At 29.2% G+C, this 27308-nt stretch overlaps 2 protein-coding genes across 3 annotated transcripts in view; one reads left to right on the top strand and one right to left on the bottom strand.

Annotated features, from left to right (window-relative positions):
- Positions 1-22448, top strand: part of LOC100197498 (neuronal acetylcholine receptor subunit alpha-3) — a 31456-nt gene extending 9008 nt beyond the window's left edge. Inside the window, exons 5-8 of the mRNA XM_065801489.1 lie at positions 6553-6651; positions 7031-7194; positions 13845-14130; positions 21703-22448. Of these exons, the coding sequence (XP_065657561.1) occupies positions 6553-6651; positions 7031-7194; positions 13845-14130; positions 21703-22261 (1108 nt within the window). The 3' untranslated portion in view covers positions 22262-22448. The remainder of the gene's footprint in view (positions 1-6552; positions 6652-7030; positions 7195-13844; positions 14131-21702) is intronic.
- A 1258-nt stretch (positions 22449-23706) lies between these two features.
- The window catches only part of LOC136082373 (ras-related protein Rap1-like), a 28765-nt gene continuing 25163 nt past the window's right edge, over positions 23707-27308 (bottom strand). For both annotated transcript variants that reach the window (XM_065801487.1, XM_065801488.1), the window contains exon 7: positions 23707-24073. In XM_065801487.1, coding sequence (XP_065657559.1) covers positions 23945-24073 — 129 coding nt within the window. In that variant the 3' untranslated portion in view covers positions 23707-23944. The remainder of the gene's footprint in view (positions 24074-27308) is intronic.

The raw sequence follows: 27308 nt of genomic DNA, 5'->3' as shown, positions 1-27308 counted from the left end.
TATTTGGGGCTCTCACCATCCTGTGGCTATTTAATGACACACTTAAGAAGTTTTTTACCTAATTTACACAAAGAACCTCAGTAAAAAATTATTGAAAATAACATAACCAAAATTATGCAGGGCCAACTCATCACTAACTAGCTTGCCAAAAATTTAGTTGAAATTCTTTTGCTTCTATTTTGAAACTGTGTATCTATCTTCACTTTTGTAGAAAGTATTGTAGCCTCTTGGCACATATTTTAAAATTCCCTACGGAGAATTGGCAAATTGAGTGTAGCTGCATCCAGACGTTCGAGTGCTTTAGTCAGCAATTTCTCTCTGCAACAACTTTAATACCACACACACAGATTGAAGAACATTCTCCCTAAGGATAAGAAGAAAAATAAATCAAAATTTATTTTGGTAAAGAATTCGACCAGCTTCATTGCGAGTTGCTGGTTAACCACTTGTCGACCTGTCAAATATGTAAGCGTCTTAATCAAATCAGGATATCTATTTATAATTGCAGCATTAAATGAATGTCTACTTTCCCAACTGTTTGTGCATAAAATTTTTAAAGAAATTTTTCTGGTTTAAACTAAAGACTCGTAAAAGAGCCTAACATGATGCACTTCGTTCAAAATAGACATATATAGGGTGTTTCATTAAGACGGACAAAAGCTTAATGCAAATTATATGTGATCAATGAGTAATTTTTTTCTTTTTCTTCTAGATTCAAAAACTACAGCTTTTGGCAATTAAAATAATGGAAAGGTTAACAAACGAGCAACGCAGTTGTTGAAGAGTATTACAAAAATGGTAATTCAACCACAAATGCATTAAGAGCACTTCGCGATTTCTTTGGTCAACATAATCGATCAACCATCAATGCAATTGGAAAAATTGTGGCAAAATTTAAAGAAACTGGATCAGTGACAGATGTGAAAACATCAACTCGTACTCGCTTACGCTGTTCAGATGAGAACATTGCTGCAGTACGCGAGAATGTGACCGAGAATCCAGGCACCTCAATTCTTCATCGTGCACAAGAATTGAACCTCTCAACAACAAAATTACATCGAATTTTGACAAAAGATTTGTGTGTGCACGCTTACAAAATTCAATTAACTTAAAAACTGAAGCCTTATGACCATTTGAAGCGCCGTACATTCGTCAATTGGATACGAGAGCCAAGGCAAGTCGATCCTGCTTTTTCGCAAAAAATCATCTTTAGCAATGAAGCCCATTTTCATCTTTCCGTATTCATTAATAAACAAAATTGTCGGATTTGGGCTAATGAAAATCCAAAGAAAAATGTTGAAAAGCCACTTCATGCACAAAAGGTCACGATATGTTGTGCAATGTCTGCTAACGGAATCATTGGGCAATATTTTTTCGAAAATGATGCCGGGAATTCTGTAACTGTGACAGGCGAGCGATACCGTGCCATAATTACCAACTTTTTATAGCCTGCATTGAATGTTGTAGATTGTGAAGATCTGTGGTTCCAACAGGACGGAGCCACCCGTCACACAGCCAATGCAACAATGGCTTTACTGAATAAGAAGTTCTCTGGTCGCACAATCTCTTAAAACAGTAAAGCCAATTGGCTACCAAGATCGTGCGACTTGACGTCTTTAGATTTCTTCCTTTGGGGATATCTCAAAAGTAAAGTCTATGTCAACAAGCTAACGACAGTTCAAGAGCTAAAGAATGAGATAATAAGGCATATTCATGACATTAGCGACCATCTATGCAGAAATGTCATTGAAAATTTTGACCACCGGGTGGATATGTGTCATAAAAGCCGTGGCGGGCATTTGGCCAATATCATATTTCACAAATAATTGCCACAAATCAGACTACATTATCCAAAAAATAAATCAATAAATTCTCATCAATAACACTGTTTTATTTACTATTACATTTTGTCCGTCTTAATGGAACACCCTGTATTTATTGAACAATTCTAAAGAAAGTTTTTATTTCTGCAAAAGTTGTAACAGCATCGTTTATTACAGTTCGCTGAATTTTTTACTGAACTCAACTATAAATACTACATCAAGAATGCTCAATCATAACCCTGTCCTCTGCACTTGTTAATGCCTAAACTTATTAAATATGTTAACTTGTTAAATATTGGTTTCAGTCAAAAAAATAGTGATTAGGATAACAGATGCTTTTGTAGATCCTGAAGCTTTTAGAAACCAAAGAACGTTTCTCTAACTTCTACGGTTTTAGTGCCTTGTCAAAGTACACATACAGAATGATTGGTCTTCAAAATATTAATTTTTGTATTGTCTATAACTGAAAAAAATGGCGCCGATTAAATTTCTAGCATCAGATGCTCTCGAATATTGGAAGCTAGAGGTGATATCAATTTATTACTCATCAGTTCTTTTAAAACAGAATCACATTTAGAAAAAAGTTGAAGAGATTAAAAAAAACATTCTGCTCCTACAGAAATTTTTGCTCGGTGGGCTCTAAAAGCAAGGCTAAAAGAGGCTGTGGAACACTAAACCAGTAATTGTATTGTCCAAAGAGTTGTTATTCAAGCTCTTTTTTGAAAGTTGTAACTTGACAAGCCAACGCTTGTTAGACCACAACTTGACTGAAAAAAATAACTTAAGATAAGCTTTTGAATCTTGTGATCTTTTGACTAAGATGAGTAACAACTGTCAATATTCGGAGAGTAACAAAGTCAACAATAATCAATTTGTTTTTAAGCTTAGTTTTGACCATTATAACGAGAAGAAAATCTTCTACTGCTACCTGATTTTGTAGTTGTGTTGACCATTTGGTCTGCATGATTGTGTTTAGCTATGACGTACTTCAAACTGTCATCTACAATTTTAGTAGAGTAGAAAACTCTATTTGACGGGTACAAATTATTAACATGAAATCCGGTAGTATTGATGAAATAGACATGAATAAAGTTTTAGGTATTTTTTGATCAGATTTGATGTTTGCATCTAGAGGTTAAGATTGAAGAATCATAATTATTGGGTGTCACAATCACTGGGTGGCCCTCTTAACTCTTTTAATTCAATACAGGTGTCGATAAAGACTCAGGATCAAAAGTTGATGTTGAAGTGTTAAAAAAACGTTTTTGGCTGCCACTTTCTAACGTTCTTTTGGAGATTTATATATTTATTTGTATTGTGATATAAAAGCTAAAACTAAAAAACGGCACTGTAAACCTGTAACACTACACATACTTACTTTGATTTGTAAAATTATTTCTATTATTAATTAAAAAATGAAGTACAGCACGTGTAATGATCAATATGGATAATTGATTTCATTTTCTTAAATATGAAACGTTAAAATTAGTTGCTTCCGCGGGACGCTTAGCAATTCACCGAAATCTGTATATAATTCGTTTTGTTGTTTTTTAAAACATTTAATAGCACATAAGTGTCTATGATATTAGACTAGAAGCGTCTATGGTATTAGATTAGAAGCGTCTATGATATTTGATTAAAACAGATTAAACGTTTAAAACAGATTAAAAGATTAGAACGTCTATTTTGCCAAAAATAGACTTGGTGACGTTGAGTGTATACTAAAAAGCAAAACTATGATGACCGTTGGAGGCCTTAAAAGGTTGAGCGCCTGGGTTCTTTGAATCCTCTGAATCCCTTATTGTTATGCGACAAAATATTTTTTAAGGTAAAATTTGATCAAAAGTTGATTACAAAAGTTTGATAATTTTTAAAAAAGTCAAAATAAACGTCAAAAGATTTTAATAACTATAGTATAAAAACATAAAAAATTCAGATGTCCGTAAATTTGGATTATCGATATTATATGCTAGCGTTAAAGTTTTTGAATTTTTTACTATATTTGTCATGCCGCATTTCTATGTAAAGAAATGGCAAGCAAGGAACTCAAGAGGATAAGAATAATCGAAAAAAAAAAGGACATACATGACACATTCTAAGAAAAAATGGGGGTGCTAGTGGATGTTCCGTAAGCAGATTTTGGAAATACTTATAATAATAATGGCTGAAAATATGGCTAATTATAACGACTAAAAATACTAGTTGGAAATATTAATAATATTAAGAGAAAAATTTTCTCAGATTCTTTAAATTTATTATGTATCTCAAGAGTTGACATCAGACTTATTATAAATTGTAATATCATTTCGGAAATCTTGTCAAGTGGGCATAAAATAAATACCAAAAAAAAAGTTTAAAAGTTTAAAAAACTGGCAACAAAATTTTACGTTGAAGTTTATGGATTGTACTCAGTTCACAAGATATTAAGATATGGCGCCACAATAATTGACCAAGCTATGCTGCCTATAAGTAAATTATTGAAAGAAACATCTGAGAGTTGAAACAAACACTTCCGTGATTACACACAGTATTGCTCAAGGAAGTTTCTTGCAAGTAGTTCTCATTTACATAAGTGTTGCAACCCTTAAATAAGCATGTTTCTTTCAAAAAAAAATTATTTTTCTTTATACCTCAGTACTTTTAAAAATATGGTTCGGGACTGATATAATGCAAGACGATTAGTTTGTTTATACTCACGCAGCTAACATATTTTACCCGCTTCTTTTTTAGATTTTTTAAGCAACAGCCTTGGTTTGAGTGTCTATAAATTGAATTCTTTTATGTAGCACAAGTGAATATGGTATTGATATGCTGACAAACATTTCACCAAATCAATAAAACTTCTTATGAACGCAATTCGGAATGCAAATTTCTACGTTATTACTGAAATGATTGATAGTTTTGAGTTTGTTTATATGGAAAGCGGGCTTGCTAGTTTGCCAAGGTAGCCCATTTATTTAGACCTTGACGTCATTCTTATCTAACTTTTTTTTTTTTTTTTGCGTGTATATAAACAAACAACCTTGCTCGCATGGCAAGAACTCATTGTTTAAAATATTTTTACTTTGGGTTAAACACTGATAAAATCGTCTACAAAATAAAAGAATGAAAACAAGTCTTCTAACAAAAATCCCTTAAAAACAAACTTTTTATTTATTTTAGTGTTAAAAAAGGAAAGAAAAAAAACCCTCTTGGTATTACCTAAATAAACACCGATTAAGCTAGTTTATTTTACCGTATACAAATATTTACCGTATACAAATACTTACAAAAATGTTGAGAGAAAAAACAACAAATATTTGTTCAAAATGTATGTATATTAGTACGTACCCAAAACCCTGTCTAAAATTTGCAATTATACCTACTTGAATTTTCTTGTATGTAGTTATTGTTATATTGCTGACAACTTTCATTCAAAATGACCAATTTTATTGATAAAACAAAAAGAAAAAACTTTAAATGGTATCTATGGTAATGGTTATTATGGTAGAAAATCTTGATAGAATGGTAGAATGCTTTATAAAAACCTTGACCTTAATGCCGATAAAGCTTACACAGAGAAGCTTTACTTCGGCAATACTCTAAAATAAAGATAAAGAGCTGTATTTTGGACCTGTTGCCGTTGATACTACAAATGAAAAGGACTCAAACAAAGAAATAAAACGAGGGAATAAACGATTTTAAATGAAATTTGAAAGAAATCCGACAAAAAATTTCCGAAAGCAGTTGTAATTGGCAATCGAAGTGGAAGTGGTAAAATTGTGTTTAAGTTTTATGACCAGCTCATTTCCTTGTGGGGTAGCTTGGCTAATATTGGACCACTTACATTTGGTGTAAAAGAGGATGATTTTATTGAAACCGATGAAACTTTTTTATCCATTGATCAAGGCTCATCAGAAGAGGTAGAACCAGTCAACGGCAGATTTTTAACCTTAAAAAAGAATTCTATACAACAACTCATTGACAGCAAAATAAAAATTAAAGAGCCACTCAGCGCGACCAACTGTTTAAAGAAGCTAGAGACGATAGAAAAGATATATATATATATATATATATATATATATATATATATATATTATATATATATATATATATATATATATATATATACATACATTTTTTATACATACAAGTCATTATATACATACATATATTATATATGCATTCAATTCAACAAGTCTGTAAGAGTTCTTCGTATAACTAATCCTTCAGCTTCATATTAGTTTATCTTCGACATTATTATTTGATTTATTTTAGTTGCTAAAATTTGAAATTTAATTTTTTAATTTTATTTATTTTTGTACACACAATGTTTTAATGATATTTTTCAAAAATAAGATTAAAATCTCCAGTTCTAAAAAAATTTAGACGCCCATGTCATTGACATAGAACTTACTTTTTGTATTGATTACTGAAAAATATAGTATAAATACTAAACTATTTAATATTCATAATCATTTGAAGCTCTTTTAAAATTAAATTTCAGTGATTGTAGTCTGATATAAGTGAAAAATTTTTGAAAGTTTTAGATTTCATCAAGAGATTTAAAATTTCACCTAAAGATAAATAAACGTTGAAATGTTATTACAACCCAAATATTTCGAAGTGATGGTCCGAGGTTTGATGGTTCGAGGTTTGTGGGGTGGCTCCAACCACCTTGAGCTTATACAAAATATCATTGTTTCACACTACTATGAATTGCTTCACATTATTTTTTAAATTTTTTTAGCGCAGACAAAGATTTTCAAGGATTGGACGTATTTGGAAAAACGAAAGTAACAGTTTATAGCAATGGCAATGTCGTATGGCTAATACCAACAATTTTAAGGTTTATTAATAAAAACTTTATATATAAAACTTACAACTTTGTTTCACGAATTTTTGGAACTATCTTCCTTAAGAAATATTCTTTTGAATTCAAATTTTGTTTGCTTTTCAAAAAATTTTAAGATTAAGATCTATAACATTACCCCTAGCGCTGCTCCTTTCTATTCGTTTAGTTTATAAATGAAAATGTTAAATTAGAAGGAAACCTTAATTAGGTGGTGGTAAATAAGTAACTTGTTATCGGTAGCCAGATTGCAGTGCCATATCTGATTTTTTGCTTCTTCTTTTTTTGAATCTCTTATATAAAACTTTTTATAAAAAAAGTTTTTATTCGAAAAGTGAAAATAAATTGGTTGACACTAATATAACTTAATGTTTAGAAGTACGTGCAAGCTTGATATGAAGTATTTTCCTTTTGATGAACAAATTTGCCCATTAACTTTTGGGTCATGGGTATACGATCAAACTAAAGTAAATTTTTTTTCCAAAAAAACTCATGGAGATTTATCATATTTGTCGAAAAGTGGAGAATTTATAATTGAAAGTAAGTAATCTATGTATATATATATATATATATATATATATATATATATATATATATATATATATATATATATATATATATATATATATATATATACAGTATTGGAAAAAACTCAAGCAACTCCCGTTATAAAATCATACTTTTATTTAGAAACTCATTATTTTTTTATAATATCGAAAATAAATTTAAATTTTATTATAACGAAACATAGGATATCTGAAAATTATTAAACTTTTATAATGTATTAAATAAAAAAATAAAAAAAAACATTTTTTTTTTAACGATAGCAGTTATTAACTGGAAAAAACTAAAGCAACTTTTTATAATAGATAAAATTAAATAAATCATTATATAAAAAAAAATATAATTAATATTTTTTAGAGTAACCCTTGTTTTTAATTACATCTTCACAACGTTTTGGCATTGATTTATCAAGCTCTCAATAGTTCGTTTTGGAATCTGCATCCACTCTCTTTCAATGGCCTCGAATAATTGATTTTGGTTGGAAAATCTGCGCCCTCTTAATCTTTTTTTTGCAATTTCCCATAAATTCTCTATCGGATTTAAATCCGGGGATTGAGTGGGCCACTTTATTAATTCAATTTTATTATCTTCGTTCTATTTTGTCACGAATGCTGATGTATGCTTATGATTCCGGTCATGTTGAAATCTCCAACGAATGGGCATTTCCTCCTCAGCATATGATAACTTTTTTGCTTCCAAAATTTCTTTTTATTAGAAAAAATCCATTTTATTATTTGCTTTCACAATAGGTCCTGCTCCACCCCATGAAAAACATCACAGACCCATCCCCATGTTTTACTGTCAAGTTGCAGTATTTAGGCAACAATCTTGTCCCACTTGGTCGTCTAACATGTGTCATTGAATTAAATTAAATTTGGATTTGTCGGAAAAAGTTCAGTTTGCCATTGTTGCAGAGTGCATTTCCCATAAGTTTTGGCAAAATTTATCTTGCTTGTCGATTTTCTTTAGATATGACTGGCTTACAAACTGGCCGCCGACTTGGTAATTTAGCCTCTAGAGCTCTATTTCTGATGGTTCTGTCTGTTATATTTAACTCTAAGTTTCTTAAAACTTCAGTGGATGAAATCGCAGAATATTTTTTATAGGTCTAATAATTAATTTATCTTCATGGGTAGTTGTTTTCGTGGACGGCCTCCCTTATGATTTAATTCTACATTACCAGTTGTAATAAATTTTGTTATTAATCTTGATATTACACATTTAATAATATTATACTTTTCACTTAATTCTTTTTGAGTTAATTCTTTATTATAATCCCTAACTTTGCAATTTCTTGTAAAAATATTGTTTATTTCTCGCCATATTAATTTTTTTATAACTTCAATTGGCTAAAGTACACAACTATCTTTACATATTGCAAAATTGACTGTGAATTATTTTGTTTTAAATATTTTGTTTTAAGTATATCATAAGAAACTTGTTTAAACTTGTTTGTTATTGTAATGCTTATTTTTAGGTAATGAATCAAAAAAAATATTAAAACTTAACTCAAATCATTTTGTAGTTGCTTCAGTTTCTTCCACAGGAAACATTTCTGCTTCATATTATTTTTTTAATTAGTAAATTTTGGAAAAATAAAAATATTTTTATTAACTTTATAAAATAAGGCAAGGGTAACAAAATAAAAAAATTTCATTAAAATATTTTGAATAATCATTACGCAAATTTTGAAATGTAGGATTTAATATAAAAAGTTTCTTTAGTTTTTTCCAATACTGTATATATACAGAGCCGGAACCAGCTTATTTTGGTTTTTGAGATAGCTAACTTCCCACAGTTCACAAATATAAGTTTTAGGTATAAAATGATATGATCCCCGTAAGTTTCAATGGATTTAGGTCACTAATGTCATACATTATGAAGATCTGACTTTAAAAAAATCTAATGTGTGGCCCTTTTTGAGAAAATTAAGTTTGAAAATTTGCAAAAATTTCATAAGATTTTTTTAAGATTTTTATGGTGTAACTTCTGTAATTAGTATTTAAATCAACAATATGGTTGATAATACAAAATATTTATTATTATTTTTTGTTAAATATAACAAGACTACGACATTTTAGTTAAAAAATCAATGAAAATATATTCTTTAATACTATATTAAAACTTTGGCAAGGTTCTTTTATTACAGGTTATTACTACTAAACACCTCTGCAATTCTCTTGCTTCTTGTTAAATGTTTTTTGTTCATTTGGGAAACATTGAATCATTTGATGACAGGCTTCATTTTAGCATGAGCTGATTCAGAAGCCTGCTCTGCATATCTTCCAAGAGAGTGCCAAGATCTGGAGATAAATTCTTCTAGGTGTGCTGTAATAGCATGTACTTTCCAAGTGACAGTTAAATCTTTTTGAAGATACTATAATAAAATATCAATCAATTTTTTTTTAATTATGCTGTTTATTGAAGTGATATCTTTATCAGAAAAGTATTTTGTATAAAATTATACAAAATTTTTGTATAACATTTATAGTGAAACACCCATGTGCTTGCACAGACTATTAAAAGCAAAAAAGTACATTTTATATTCTACCTCCTTACAGTATTCTTGGGTAACCATGTAAGATTGCGTGAATGGTCCTTGAACTACCACGTGGAACTTTTGCAGCGGTTTTAATAGAGGTAATAGCTCTACTGGCAAAATATTTTCTAGCACTGTTCTAGGATCCGTTTTGAAGTATTTCCTTCATAAGTTACACCATGATATCCTTTTCTTAAACATCCCAAGCTTGCAACCCACATCTCAAACTCGGGCCACAATTTGGTTAGGAATGATGACATATGATTTACAAGGCCCATCAGTAAGTGAAGTTCTGGCAAAGGTATAACATCTAACACCAACTTGGATTTGTTATCTTCCTTAATCAAGCATGGCTTCACAACATTCTATGTAAAAATAATATTTGCTAAAGTCTGGTAAAATGCAGAACTTTTTAAGGCAAAGCATTATCTTTAATGTATATTATTAACATTACCTTGAAGTCCTGCATCCTTTTGTGTGGCGATCCAGCCTCGCAATATAGTATATAACAATCATCTAAAGATCTCAAAGTTCTGAGATCTCCAGCAGCAATACTTGATGTACCTTCACACCAGACACAGGAATGTCTCCTCCATGTGCCTAGAATAATTTATATAAGGTTCATGATTTACATTTTATCAAGTAGTACACGCATATACTTGCATGTACTACTTTTTACATTACTTGAACACATATATATATATGTGTTCAAGTAATGTAAAAAATATAAAATTTGGATTATAATATATATATATATATATATATATATATATAGTACCAAAATTCCCAACAATATATTGATGAGTTTCATATCTGATGCCAGAGAATATTTGCATTCATGCAGATTTATGATTTCGACAATCTGCAATAAGTTATGATGGGTCTTTTGTAAGTTATCTGCATATGCAAGAACAACAGAGCCATTGATCCCAGAGTATGTCCCTCTATCTCCCATTTCGTCCTCTCTCTCTTTTTCAGGCTCTAATATGTTACAGATTACTTTCAATGAACCTCCACCTAAATTGAACATTAGGGAACATTTTACTAAATACTATATTTAAAGAATGCTAAACTTTATTCTATGTCCCTAACTCTTAGCTTTGGTTACCTGAATCAATTCCAACTCTGACAAAGGTACAGTAGTAATTTTGCCCTCTGAAATCCATGACAAAGCTGAGAAACTCTGTAAGGTCTTTAATATAAGCAAGGTCTCTTGAAACTACCTTTGTAAGCTTATTGTTTATCTTCTCTTCAGCTTAAATTTTCTTAACAGCATAAAAATCTGAGAGGATCTTGCTCCTCTCGTCTAGTTTTGCCTCCATGAATGACTCAAATTTAATACCGCATTTTTGAAGCCCCTGCAACATCTGCTTATTCATATACTGACTAAGTCCTAGTTTGTTTATTAGAGGCTGGATCTCTTCAAATTTTACTTTCTTTTTTTGTTCAATTTGTTTGCCAAGGGTTACAGGAACTAAAGCTCCTCCTGTAATAAAATTATTAACTGTTCTTACATATTTGAAAATAGCTGATACTGAAAACATGAAAATTGTTATTTCACATGTTATTTATAGTATATTAGATAGGAAACCTAACCTGTTGAAATAGTGATCTCTTCTCCAAGGTTTGTCTGTGAAGATGTGTAGATGTTTTTGAGCAGAGTTGAAGTAACTTGCTGTTGTACCTTTGATGATCTGCTACTTAGGTGGGTTGAAACATTTACCTTCTCCTGCCCAGGAGAACATTTGTGGGGTAAACCTTTACCAAGGTTACAAAAGCAGTTAGGGCATAAAATAAGAGGTTTTTCTGACTTTGACTTTTCAATTCTAGCTTTAGTTTTCTTTAGTACCCTATGATCCATGGATTTTGCCAAAGAACAGACTGTACACTGTATGACACAGTCTCTTCCAGACTTGAAAAGCATTAGGTCCGCTTGCTTCCAGTTTTCAGTAACATTTATTGGAATAGGATTATTGGAAGCCAGCTTGTACATGTATGATTTGCATGATGAACAAATTCCTTAGAATAAAACTAAAGTTATGAATTCAAAAATAATATCTGTTTTTACAAAGTACATTGTTGTGAGGGAGCAGTAAGACATGTTTTCTTTAAAAAAATATTTAGTTTAATACATATTGAATCGTAAAAAAAACAACTGTCAAAACACAATATTAAATTGACTACAATACTTAACTTATTGCATTTAAAGTTTTAATGTAAGTTTTACCTGTTGGATACTCAAACACATGCCTTGAATAGTTGGGATTGATATGTTCTTTGATCATTTTCTCCAGTGTCAGGTTTATGGGTATACAATTTAAATCTTTCAGATGGCAGCAGGCACAAACCATTCTCTGATTGTCCTCGTGACATCTCTTATACTTATTCTTTTTAAAGAGTAGGCGTGGCATAACCTTTTGGTTCGTTAAACTAGTTTTGTAGATTTTATTTTTTATTTTTCCAGATTATCTATTTAAAACATATAAGTATATATCTTGCTACATTTTTAAGTTTCGAAAGTGAGCATAAGAAGACAGTAAAAACTAGAATAAGTGTTTATAAGAAATACTATTTTATAGTAATCTATTAAAATATAGAAACAAGTAAATAATAAAAACGAGAATACATAAAAAATACTACGACTGCAATTGGAGAATCATTTTGTTAATACACATTTATACATATATATGTATATATATACATTTATATATATATATATATATATATATATATATATATATATATATATATATATATATATATATATATATATATATATATATGACTAGTTATGCAATAAAGCTACAAATATTGATATATAATGGGAATCTTATCTAATTTTTTTGGTTTTTAACTAAAATGTCGTAGTCTTGTTATATTTAACAAAAAATAATAATAAATATTGTATTATCAACCATACTGTTGATTTAAACACTAATTACAGAAGTTAAACCTTTTAAAATCTTAAAAAAATCTTATGAAATTTTTGCAAATTTTCAAATTTAGTTTTCTCAAAAAGGGCCACACATTAGATTTTTTTAAAGTCAGAACCTCATAATGTATGACATTAGTGACCTAAATCCATTGAAACTTCCGGGGTCATATCATTTTATACCTAAAACCTATATTTGTTAACTGTGTTCCAGACGTGGAGCAAACGCCAAACATTTATATGTTTATACTTATATCAAATAAGGATGCTTTGCAAAAAATTGCGACGATTGGAGGCTGGGAACAAAAAACCCCAAATTTTGTGCCCCCCCTGCCCCAAACGTGAGAGCAACAAGTTAATGAAATATTTTTTGTACTGTGCTCAACTAGAATTATATTCATCGATAAATTTTAAGTTTCATAGTATTATCTTTTAGCGTTCAAAAATAATGACCATATTAAATTTATAACCCTCTCAAATTGAGGGGGGTTTAAACTTTATATGGTCATAATTTTTCAAAGCTAAAATATTTTACTATAAAATTTAAAATTTATCAATGAATATTAGTCTAGTTAAAAACAGTACAAAAAATATTTCATCAAATTGTTGCTCTCACGTTTGGGGCAGGGGGGGGCACAAAATTTGGAGCATTTTTGTTCCCAGCCTCCAATCATCGCAATTTTTTGCAAAGCATCCTTATTTAACATAAGTATAAGCATATAAATGTTTGGAGTTTGCTCCATGTCTGGAAGTTAGCTATCTCAAAGACCAAAAAAAGCTGGTTCCGGCTCTGTATATATATATATATATATATATATATATATATATATATATATATATATATATATATATATATATATATATATATATATATACATATGTATATATATATATATACATATATATATATATATATATATATATATATATATATATATATATATATGTATGTATATATATATACATATATATATATATATATTATATATTTATATATATATATATACATATATATATATATATATATATATATATATATATGTATATATATATATATATATATATATATATATATATATATATATATATATATATATATATATATATATATATATATATATATATGAACATATTTATATATATTTATATATTTAGAATTAGATGTTGTACGACATTCGAAGCGCTGTGCGTGTTGTCAAAACCCGTGTGTTACCTTAACTTTTAATTTATATCTTCAGCGTCGAGGAAAGTACTATTTGTTTAAAATTGTTCTTCCTGGGATTTTAATTGCATTTCTTTCTTGTTTTTCGTTTATTCTTCCTCCATTAACTGGTGAAAGAACGGGTTTGGTAATAACAAATTTACTATCTTTGTCTGTTTACGTATTAAACGTGTCTAATTCTGTTCCACCAAGCTCTGAAACATATCCTGTTTTGGTAAAGTAAGTTAACTTTATAAAGCTATTACTTTATTTTCTTACAAAAATTCAAGTGTAAATAAAAAATATTAAGCATTAAAGGGTGTGGCGGAAAAGTGTCGCAAAATTTTTATTGTCGCAAATTTGATTGTCGAAAATGCGAAAAAGGAATAGTGTTGCAAATTGTCGCATGATTGATTGTCGAATAACAGAATAAGGAAATTATTATGACTGTCAAATGAAAGAATGTCGCAAATGAATTTAATGAATAGTGTCAAAAGTAGAAAAAGGAATAATGCTGCAAAGGAGTTTAATGAACAGTGTCGAAAACAAAAAAACAGAATAGTGTCGCAAATGAGTTTAATGAATAGTGTCGAAAACAAAAAAATGGAGTAGTGTTGCAAATGAATTTAAGAAATAAGGCCAGGTGATTAAAAACGAGCAATTGCTTTTACTCAGTAATTGGTCAGCTTAACGTGAATGAAAGTTTTAGCAATTTCGCCTAAGTTTCACGTAAAGCTGAATAATAACTGAGTAAAGTGCTTAACTTTACGTGAATAAAAATTTGAGCAAAACTCATAAGGTTTTTATTCACGTAAAGCTGACCAATTACTGAGTAAAAGCAATTGCTCAATTTACGCACCCGGCCTATAGTGTCGAAAACAAAAAAACAGAATAGTGTCGCAAATGAATCTTAGGAATAAAGCGTGTACACGAAATAAATGTGAAAGAGTAAACACGTCATTTTTTTCAGTGGTTGTATTAATATATTTTTAGTTGGGCTTGTATTTTGTTGGCAACGTATAACAATTTAAAAAAAGTTTTAGTTTTCCCATTTAACTTACAATAAGTTGTAAAAATGACAAAAGAAGAAGACATTAGAAAAAATATTTTGCACAAATAATTGGAAACCGAATAGAAGCTACAATTCAATAGAAGAAAAGTGGAAAATAAATCCCTACACCGTTAGCCATGTAATTTAAAATTCTTTCTAAACAAAATCAATTAAATGCAAATCTGGTAATGGTGGAAAGGAGGTTTTTGAAAATATAAAACTGGTTAGAATACTGTTTTACAATTTTATGAATAATCCAAGCCTCTCACTAAGGGAACGCGCAAAAAGATAAGAATTTTCTCATAGTTTGGTTGTAAAAGTTCGAAATAAACATGTTTTTCAAGCTTTCAAATCACAAAAGTGCCTAACCGTTCTAAGATTCAAAATTAATGTGCAAGAACCCGCTGAAGAAAGTTTTATGATAAATATATTTCTAAAAATTTATAAATTATTGAATTTAATAAAACTTATGTGAAGTACGATCATCTGCGAATTCCTTGTGCTGATGATCAATTATAATGGACAAATATAGAAGAAAAGCAGATAAGAAACTTAAATACACGAAGCATAATAAGTTTGCTAAGAATACCTAAAAATGCTTTGATTTGGCAAGCTATTTGCAGGTATGACAAAAAATTAGCACCTATATTTCTGATTCCACACTTTCTGGTAAAACACATCTTAAAGAGTGTTTAGAAAAACGTTTTTTACCTCTTACTTAATCATATAATAGTGAAAATTATTGTAAAGTAATGGGTAAAAATGAAAAAAAAATGCTATGTAGAAACGCTAAATTTTGAAAATTTTATTTAAAAAGTATAAAATAGTTTTGATTGTCGTTCTGTGCGCAAGCTTATGGGTACCACCAAAACAAAATTTGAAATTTTATTTTCACATGATGCCCACAGGAATAAATTAACTTCTTTGAAACATTTTATCTTCTTTCATTATTGTATAAAAATTAATACTTAGTTATAAATAAAAGTTGATGAGTACCTTTATTTAGTTGATTATCTACTTTCACACTTATTTCATGTTCATGCTTTAGTGTCGAAAACAAAAAAGGGAAACAAAGTTTTTTTTAGAAACAATAGGTATAATAAAAATAAAATTAAGATGAATATATATTCGTATTAAATGTTTTCAATAATATATATATATATATATATATATATATATATATATATATATATATATATATATATATATATATATATCAAACAAAAATATTGGCAATATTTTGACAACATCATGACAAAACGTTTATCGCAGCAAAAACGTCAAATGAAACTTTTACACTTTTAAACGTGAATAATTTTTCAATTAATTTTAAGTCATAGTTCTTATATAAATACTAATCAAGATAAAATTTTCTATCCAACCGCATAAAGTTTATAAAATTTTAGAGGTGTCAAAATGGACCCTTTTTTGCCTCTAGCATTGCCCCAACAGGGATGTTACTGTAGCGCAATCAACTGGGTTTTTTTTACGCCCATTCAAAGACTGAGCACTTTTTGTCTCTGCCAAATTTCAGCATTTACTATTTTTGTCTGGGTTTGACCTTATTTTTCGCTAATTCTTTCCAACTACAATTCCGTTTTTACTATTTGCGACACTATTCTGTTTTTACTATTTGCGACATTATTCCTTTTTTTTGTTTTCGACACTATTCATTAAATTCTTCTGCAACACTATTCCTTTTTTTTATTTTCGACACTATTCATTAAATTCATTTGCGACACTATTCCTTTTTTTTGCGACATTAGGCCTTTTTAATATATTCGACACAACTCCGAAATTCATTTTTCGACATTACTTTGTCACCCCATTAAAGCAATGTTTAACTTTCTAGGCTATTTTATCGAAAAAAATAAATGGGTATTTAATTTTTTATTCATTTCACTTTTAAAATTTCTATTTTGAATAATTTACGGAATAAATTTTCGGAATAACACAAATAAGTTTTTGCGTTAATTCAAAGGTCAAAGCCCCATTTTTTATTTAGATACTAAACATCTACAAAATATTACCACACGGTGAAACTCTTATCACCTTTCACTATCAAAACATTTGTAACATTCAAAATTTTAAACATCGCTCACTGCTTCCAGATAGAAGGTTTAGGTTGAAGGTGAAGGTACCTGGTTTTTTCTTTTTGGCAGAAATATCAGAAAAATATACTTAAATAACCGTAGCCAAAAATTAAAACCGTACTTAAATTGAAATTTCATGTTTTTTTTTATTTTTTTTATTGGTAACTAATTATGTACCGAAACTTAGTTGTCTTTGGCAGTACAGATAGCCTAATAATTAAGAATTATACATGTTATATATATTTACATATATGTAAACATATATATTTAAAACTTGAAACGTGTGTGTGAAGTATTTCATGCATTTTAACAAGAAAAAACTAAATTTTAAAAAAAGTAAATGAATCGGAAAAGAAATCATCTGCAATGCAAAGGTATTATCTGTTTCAGATGTTGCAACAAGGACAAAGTATGTATACCTCTACAAAATCCAGCTCAAATTGCTTTAAAAATTCTAATACAGAAAGGGTATAGATAAAGGTTTTGATGTTAAAGTGAACTCTTTTCCCACTGGAATGTGTCCGAATGCAAGACTGCAATATATAAGAAAAACGTATTTATCTTTTTTTTTGTCTTTTTTTATCATTTTAAATCTGTCACTTTTTGTAAAAATAGTTTTAGTTTCTTAAATGGAAGATATAAAAAAACATTTTACAGAAAGGAAAAAGTTAAAAGCGCAGAAATCTCCTGGCAAAGAGGAATAGTTACTATTTCAATGCTTTGCAGAATACAAATGGTGTCTAAATTATGTCAATGTTCAATCTGTAGTTTTGCGAGGGTCACTAGAAGTAACATAGAGATGAACTTAAGGGAGTATATTGACCCCATCTTACTCTAAGAAATTGACCCCATCTTACTCTAAGAAAAAAAATTGTCTAAATTTAAGTTCTTATACTAATGCCTCAATGTGTGGACACACTTCCCTGCAATAGATAATTAACTGTTAAAAACCTAGAAAAAATTATTGTGTCAAAAGTTCTTAAATTGTCTGAACAGGCAACATCAAAAATTCTAAAAACAATTATTGGGGATGAAAACAGGGTAAGGTTAAACTAACAACACGTGGAACATCATTACATGTACACTTTGGAGAGAGTGTCTCTCAAAAAATGATAAGTTTAGACACAGTATTTAATATCAAAAAAATATATGATCTGTCTGTATGTGTTATTAAAAGTATGTTGACTGAAATAAAAAAAAGATATTGGTCGATCAGGATTTGAAACCAATGTGGAGATCTGTTTGAATAGAAAGTCCCATTCACTAAACCAGTTTTATTGCGTTCAGCAGTTGACATTTCAGCAAGGTGCTAACCATACAGAGGTTCGAAAAGATGTAGTATATATGGAAGATTTTTTAGCGTAGTATTGTATTTGCCGATTGAAAATAATTTACACTCGTAATTTATAAAAAACAAATATTTACATGACTGGGGCTTGAAGAAGACAAAATTCATCTTATCATTAAGCCCCCACCAAAAAAATTCATATTCATCAAATAAAATGTTTTAACAAAATGCAAAAAATAAAATATATAACGTTTAAAATATTTAGTAATTCAAAGAGTATTTATATTTAAGAACTGATTAGTAAAATAAGATGATATATAAGTATTAATATTACAAGAAGAATTTACAATAACTTTTTTTAATAAAAATTGAAATTATAAAATTTTACAATATTTTTAGTAATTAGTATTTCAAATAATAAAACTTAAAAAAATCGTTTGTAAATTCAAAACTTATAAGATAAGAAATACATTTACAATAGCAGACTATTGTTTAGAATATTAAATATAATATTAAAGAGTAATTAGTAGGTTAATTTTTGTTTTTGTTTGCTAGTTTAAAAAGCTTTTTAGAAGAACTTTAATTCATTTTCATGTATCATCAGTAATTGCTTAAGTTTTGTTTTAAACTGGTTTAAAGAATAATTTAAGATATACCTATGCTTGTTTATGTTTGCAAACAAAGAAATATTGTTCTCCAAGAATTAATTGTGAGGATTAGTATCGACAGCGGCCAAGGGTTAATTAAAGTTGTTATTAGCCTTTTTCAATCAGAAAAACTTGAGGATTAATTAAGGTACCAAATGGACTCGGGTGTTTACAAAGTTATTTTATTGGCAATTATCTGACATGTTGAAGAAAGCAGCTGCAATTTAGCCCAAATTGTTTTTTGGTTTAGCCCAAAACCTGCTCAAACTGCATGAATGGAAGTACTTCCTTGCATCAGTTCTTAAGATTATCAATATCATGCTAGGATTATCTGCCCGTGGTGGGAAACATGCATTTACTTATTGTATTGGAGATTAGATCCTTTGGTAGCTTTCCCCATCAGTATCAACAATTTGTTGATGCAGGGAAACCATACAAGTTGATCCAGAACTTTATTTTGTCATCAACCCATGTCTTTTTGATGAAAGCCCGAACAGCCTGGTTTGGATGTAATCCTAATCATGGAATAAAACTGAGAAGAATAGCTGAAACATCCAGCTCAATGAGAGTTTAAAGGTTATGAGTTGAATAACAGTTAGTTAATATGAAGAGCTCTTAGAGATGTTGTTAAATGGTAACAAAACTGTTATTATTTAAAAATAATATTAATTTTGCAGTGGATTTTTGTTGATTCGGCTTCATTTGCAACTATCACGATTAAACATTTTAAAATAACAGACTTAAAAGTTGTTGGACAGGGGGGGATCTGTAACACAAAAACCCCCTACATTTTAAAAGTGACGGTGTCACCTAATAATTCTATGAAGAAAAAATCCAGGTACCTTCACCTTCAACCTAAACCCGCTATCTGGGAGCAGTACGCTGCCTTTACTAGGGCAAAACCTTAATGTTCGTAAAAAAGTCTACTTAATGAAAAATGTGTATATTCAATAATAAATAATTTAAGCCTGACAAATGGATAAATTGAAAGGTTATCTCTGTTCTTTCCGCGGTTGAAAAGAAAGCAAAGAAGTTTTTGAAAATTTAAATTATCTTGTTCTATTTCCACTTTTTGAAAAAAGTTAGTTATTTATAGTGTTACGTACCTCAGAATAACATTTTGAAATCTAAATTATACGCAAAATAAATGTGGAGAAAGAATAATTTATAAAAGTGTTTTTACAAGCCGTCTTCTAATCTTTTTATTTTTAAAATCTCAAAACTCAAAAATGTGGAGGTAAAACAAAATAATTCTGACGTTGCGAAATGCTTATACTATAGTATATAACTGTATACTAAACTGTATAGTATATAGCTGTATACAGTTATATTTTCAAGAAATGACAATCGAATTGTTTATAGAAAATGGAATGATTGATAAATCCTTTTTTAATGGCACTGTTTCAAATATTAATAAAAGTATATAAAAAATACTTTTTAAAAACAACATTTTAAAAATGGACTAAAAAGTAAAAAATAAACTATTTCATGGGACCAAAGGACTTGTGTACGTGCACAACCTGAAATATCCATTCAAGTCAATGTCTGAAAATGTCGGGCAACTAAGTACAACTTATTCATATTGGCGCCTAACATTTTTAGTCATCGACTTTTATATGTTTATGTGTTGCATATTTTATCAACATTTGAAATTGAACTCGCGAATCGATTTATAAATTGACCATTTATATGAAAATAAGTTTAAGCAAAAAATATATATATAATTTTTAGGGTCCCCGCCAGTTCGATTTTGGGCAAAAATGTTAGGTGTTTTAAACGTCTGGCGGGGACCTTAAGATTAATCCTATAAAATTCATTCTTTTAAATAATATACGATGGATTGAATATTAATTACATAAAAGAAGCATGTTTAAAAAATTAAGAAATTGTTCTACAGAATCTACTGAAATTGGTTAAAAAAAAAAGTTTCTTTACAAAAACCTATTCTTTAACTCGGTGGCGTATTTTATAACTCGGAGGCGTATCTAAATTTTTTCAACATGCTCCTTTTATGTAATTAATATTCAATCCTACATATATTATTTAAAAGAATAAAAAATTTTATAGAATAAATTTTAAGGTCCCTGCCAGGCGTTTAAAACACCCAACATTTTTGCCCAAAATTGAACTGGCGGGTACCCTAAAAATTATATATATATATTTTTTTTTTGCTCAAACTTATTCTCATTTAAATGGTCAATTTATAAATCGATTTGCGAGTTTAATTTTAAAAATTGATAAAATATAAAACATCCTAGCGTACGTACACAATTGACCTTTGGTCCCATGAAATATTTTATTTTTTACTTTTTAGTCGATTTTTAAAATGTCGTTTTTAAAAAGTTTTTTATATATTTTTTTTTAATATATTTGTATATTTTATATATATTTTTTTATTATTCAACAGCGATTCTATTTATTTAAGCTAAACTTAAACGCTAAATGTTTGTTGTTTACGGTTTTTTCTTAACAATTCTTAACGATTTTTTTCATCTGCGCCAAACTAAAGTTTTTTTGCGTCGTTTTAATTACTCGTTTTAACGATTTCTTTTATTATTACCTGACCTTGAGTTCGTTTTGCGCGGACACCAAAGAAAAAAAAAAAACCCGACAATAAAGCTAGTTAAATAAAATGTTGTATTGTTAATAAATATCTTCTGAACCGTTCTCCAGTAGTTGGTGGCAGGAAACATTATTACTTAATGCATGTTTTTAAATCTTCTTTTTTTTTAGATTCTACACAATTTTGATAAGTGAAATCGGATTTGCACTAATCATAAACTGCATTATCATAACGCTCGATACAAAAACCACTCATGTGCCAAAATGGATAAGCGCAATTTTTCTTCAAAACAATTTTAAATTTTTTTTAATTGCTTTGAAAAACAAAGTTTTTTCAAAACTATCCCGAAACAGTCAGACAATCTTTCGGAAATCATTGTTTCAAGATGCTATTCAAAAAGGTTCTAAAGACACCAAAGATATTTTAAGTGGCTATCCCTATTGCGGAAAAACGAAGCCAACAACATTTTTGGATAAAAGAAGCAATTTAGAAAAAACTTTCATTACTGAATCAGATCCAATAAATTTTGAAAGTTTTGTTATAGACAAAGATCTTGAATACCTTGAGCTAAATGAATATTTGCGCGCGGAATTCGACCCCAATAAAATTCAAAAAGAATGGAAAGAAGTTTTAAAATCAATTGATGTCTTGTTTTTTATATTTTTTTTGATTGTAATAATCGCAAGCATCATTTTTATTTTTTCAACTGCACCTAATGTTAATTTTTAAAGATAAATACTTAAATCACTTACAAAATATAAAAAGTTTTCAATACACCTTTCGACACGTTGAAAGAATTGCATGCTTTAGAGTGAATTGAATTTTTAACGTCGAATATTCAAAGAGCGACTTAAAATGTGCCAAAATTTCAAAAAAAGACTATTGTTAAACACTTTAACAATTTTTCAACAATATGACAAATGTGGTTGTTTTTTTGCTTATTGTATATGAATGAGTTTTAATTGAATTATTTTTATTTGTAATTGTTAGTTTCAGTTAAGTACCAATTTAATTATTTATTAACTACCCTTTTTACATTGCAGCTTAATGTTTTTCATGGTTTTAACACAATAAAAATAGTACTTTAACTTTTTAACTTATTGTGTTTTATCAAACAAATAAATTAAACTTACAAGTAATTTTATTGCATTTATTGAAAGTTTTTGTTTTTTTTTAATAGAAAAAATTTTTCAATTGGCATTTACTAATTTTTTTTTCGCTAAATATTACCTACTAATTTCTGAGATTTTTGGTCTTTTTATTTTTTGATCTTTTGAAAACAATTTAAATACAGCAGTTTAATCTCCTTAAATTCAGCAGTTTTATCTCCTTAAACTCAGTAGTTTCATCTCCTGATTTCAGTGTTGATGTCTGTTACTCTCTAACTTTCAAAAATCTTCAAAACCACATTAAACCTTAATATATACAGTTATACCATATTTGAATTCCTTGACTGTTCTTTTTGTGATAAAGCATATTTTTATGGGTCTATATAAAGTTTAAAAATTAAATTTTTATAATTTAATGTGAACACTCATTCGAGATTAAATTATCATTAAAATAGATTCATGTTTATAATGTAGCTTTTGAGCAGAAAATTTTTTAAACAATTCGTTTATAAACGAAAAATTTTGAATGCTAAATTACATATACTAAAAAACATTTTTTTGAAAACATATTATTTCGATTTTTGAAAACCATTTTGATAGAGTTTTGAAAGAAAATATTTGTACTTATTCAAAGATCCTAGCAAGAAATTCGGACGTAAATATTTTGAAAACCAAACTTTCAATACTTCAAAACAGAAGATCATAATATTATTTAACCTACCTATTCAATACACAAAAACAAAAGAAAAGTTAAGAACACTCATAACTCTAATAGAAAAAAGATCTATAAGTAAAAAATTTAATAAGATATTTTTAAAAAAACTATATAAATAACAGAACAAAGTCGAGTCGAATTGACAGAATATTTGATTACTAAAATCGATGTCACTATAAAAATATGCACAAATGCAAAACTGATACTAATATAGAAATATAAAAAAAAAAAAAAAAAATCGTAAAAAATTCAATATTTAGAAAATAAAAAACGGGGTAAAAAAAATCAAACTAATCTCGTATAATTCAAAGAACCAGAAAAAAAAAAACATTAAATAAAAACACAACAAAAAACGCATCGTTTGACGATAATAATCAAAATATATACAAACTTTAATTAATTTGAACTCGAAAATCGAGTCAGTAAACTAGGCAGTTAATAGTGCATAAAACCTTTTTATAACTTCAGAGTTGTTGAGAAAATTTTTCAAATATAACTCCAACTCATAATTTAGGAGAGACACGCATTTGATGGGCGCCTGTTTTAAAACAGTTTTACATAATAAATTATTCTCTACAAAGATAAACATTATACTATAAGACATCCTTTTTTATGATGGTCTTGATTCTTTTTAAGTTTTCTTTCCAAAAGTTCTGGACGTAGTCTGTATATTTCTTGAACAATCATTTCAAAAGCTGCGGTTACATTGTGCCCAGTCTACATAAAATAAAATATTGCTAATACTTTACAAAATATATTTTTACAAAAGGTATTTTCTACAACATTTTTAGCACTGTCAATTTTCATCAAAATCATACAAACAGCATCACAACTTTTAAAACTGTATAAGGACATATAGTATTCTAAGGGCTTTCATTAGAAAAAGAAATGGAGTAATTTCTTTTCAATTGGTTGATTTATGAGGCTTCAAAGTTAGACAATAAGAGGAACCTTTTTACTGTTTTTGAAAAAAAATCTTAATTCTTTCAGCCTTCGATAATTTTTGTGCCTGTAATTGTATTTTTTGCCTAAAAAAGTCATATGGATACAAAAATAGGAGCAACCAAGATTTTCATTTCTGATTACAATAAATTTTTACTGTATTGAGACTTTTTAAAATAGGTATTTTTGATATATATCTAATATATACCTAAAATAATTTAAAATTCAAATAGTTCCCTACTTTCGGGGAAGAAGATTTTCACAATAAACACAGTAGAAATTTAGACTTCCTTACCTTGGTGTTCCTGATGATGAAGTTTGACAAAATGGTAAACAATTCACTTAAAATTACTTTGAATGACTTTTTGGCGTAACTTTTGCAAAATCAATCAATTTTAAAAAATTCAAAAAGCTTAACACATTAACACTTTACGGCAATACTAATTGTCTGATAAAAATATTTGATCACCTTTTTGGAAGAAGTTTGGAAGCTTTTACTTAATCATTTTAAACTAGAAGTATTTTGATGAATTTTTATAAGTAGACTAAACTAAATCTAAATCAAGCAACTAAAATATGTTTAAATATTTGTAGAAGGTTACAAACTTTTGTTAGTCAAAGCAAATGCAATATATTTTGTTTTTGTGCAGGTAAAATGTCCAACTTTCCAAAAAACTATGAAGACTGCAGAAAAACTGTCTGCTTTCTGTGCATGAAAGCATGTGACAGACAAGTTACAGATTTCATGAAGGAAAGAATCAAGGCCCTGCTCAAACAAGAGATTGACTTCACTCATCTAAAGGTTCCATCAGAAATTTGCAACTCTTGGAGAACAAACTTGAAAAAACTAGACTGTGATCAAATCATCAATGAACTCTCCAGACTGTAAAACTTTCAAAGCATCAAGATTTCAAGAAAGTCCTCTGACTGTTCATGCTTCATTTATCAAGTTAGCAAATCAAAGCACAATAAGGCTCCCGTTGTTGTATCATATGCACAAAGCAGCAGTCTGCAAAGCTCTTTGCAGGAACGAGAAAAGATGTGCTTACTTTGCCCGACAACGCTCAAAAAGGGGTTTCCTCATCAGTGCACAAAAGGTTTACAATTTGAAAATTTGGAAAAGATGGTGTGGACTGACTCATGGGAGACTGACTGCATCTGTCATTGAGCAAAAAGTTGCCTTGCCTAAAGGAACTAAAAGACTGATCAGAGCACAGGGTGGAAGACCAATGCTCCTCACTCCTGGACTTTCCTGCCATGGAAACATGGTCTCCATGGCAGGAAACAACAGACATGGTCTTAGTTCAAATCAACACTGTCTTTCCAACAACAAATTCAGAGGACTTGGATCAACTCTCGACAAGTCATTTGGAGCAAGGTTGGCAGAATCAAACTTCAGGGATGAGTTTGACAGTGTCAGAAAGAAGTTGGAGCTCTTCTTCATCACATCAACTATTTATCATGCTTAAAAAAAACAGCTCCACAGCCAAGGTTATGCATTGCATCAGTTGTATTAGTTTGTTACCTTGGTGCCTGAAGATAGAGGAATATCCAAATCAAGCAGTATCACCAAAATTTGAATTGATGGTGGTAGAAACTTCTTGAAATTTAGCTTGAGCATCATTGACACCAGGAGATCCCACACACAGACTGCATATCAAAAGACAACAAACTTCAGTGGTTCCACAACTCTGGATTCTGGTGTCAAGCAGCAACTATTTGTGGCCATAGCCAAAAACCTTCCAGAAAACTATGAGCACCTCAATTCAACCTTTGCTATTTTAGGAACTGTCAGCACACCATTCTTCATTGCGTGTAACGTAAAACTTGCTAACATCCTTTGGAATCCAGTCTCCCTACAGTTCACACCCCTCCACCCCTGCAGCTCACACCCCTGTAACATCAACTCAGATAATTTGCAGTCAAAAATAAAGCCAAGAACAATCAAATCAATAAAAACTCAACTCCAGTTCTACAACTCAAAGAAAGTAGAAGGCAAAAAGTACATGATTGTAATTCATGAGCCTCTCATCCGAGCAGAGGATGCTTTCAAAGTTGTCTTGGAACTTATTCCTCTGATGTGGTAAGTGACCTGAATTGACATTTGATTGGGGCTAGACCGCGGGGTTTAATAAAATATAACTGGGGCTGAGGCCGGGTCTGTGACTGGAACTGCATAAACATTTATACATCTTAAAGTACACTTTTTTTTATTCAAATTCGTGTTATATTTTGTATATATATGCATACATGATCATCATCATCATTACCATCACCATCATCATCATTATTATCATCATCATCATCATCAAGCTTTAGGCTTTCTCTTTTATGCTGTTTCTCTAATATGAACAATTAAGAGCATTTTCTTTTCTTAACTAAAGTTCATTCATACACTATGTAAAGCACTCTTTTCAAGCTTTCTTACGTCTAGCACCACCATTTTTTCATGAAGCTGCTAACTCTCTACATGCTTATATCTAAATCACTTTAATCTTTTCTAACAAACGTTGTTCAATACAATATTTTTTTCTAATTTGTCTAAGATTATGCCTTCTTTTCTTGTTTTGCTAAAGTCACAACACACACCCATCTGATCATCTTCTCTTTCCACAAATACTACACCATATAAATACTTAAGTTTATATAAATATGAAAGAATATATGTAAGGATGTATGCAAACATCTAAATAAATAGCAAACATATATGTTTATATCCATAATATGTATGCATAAAACGCATCTTGGAAGCATTTATTTCTTCTGGAATAAAAGTTTGAAAGCATTTATTTCTTCTCTTCAATTTTAAGTCAAGCCTGGTTCTACTCCACATTTTTGAACATTAATCATTTTTTTCATCTTTTTTACAAGAACATCTCTCTTAAGAACTAATGTCCTTTTATTATTGCAATAAGCTAATGTAAAAAAGTCCTGTCTGATGTTAAGCTCTGTTATTCTCAGTTGACATATCTTGTATCTTATCTCAGATGTTAGGTTCTAGAGACTTTTG

Source organism: Hydra vulgaris, chromosome 07 (assembly GCF_038396675.1).
Source record: "Hydra vulgaris chromosome 07, alternate assembly HydraT2T_AEP".
In the NCBI taxonomy this organism is placed as follows: Eukaryota; Metazoa; Cnidaria; class Hydrozoa; order Anthoathecata; family Hydridae; genus Hydra; species Hydra vulgaris.
The sequence above is the reverse complement of the archived record's forward strand: the minus strand, read 5'-3'. Positions and strand labels throughout refer to the sequence as shown.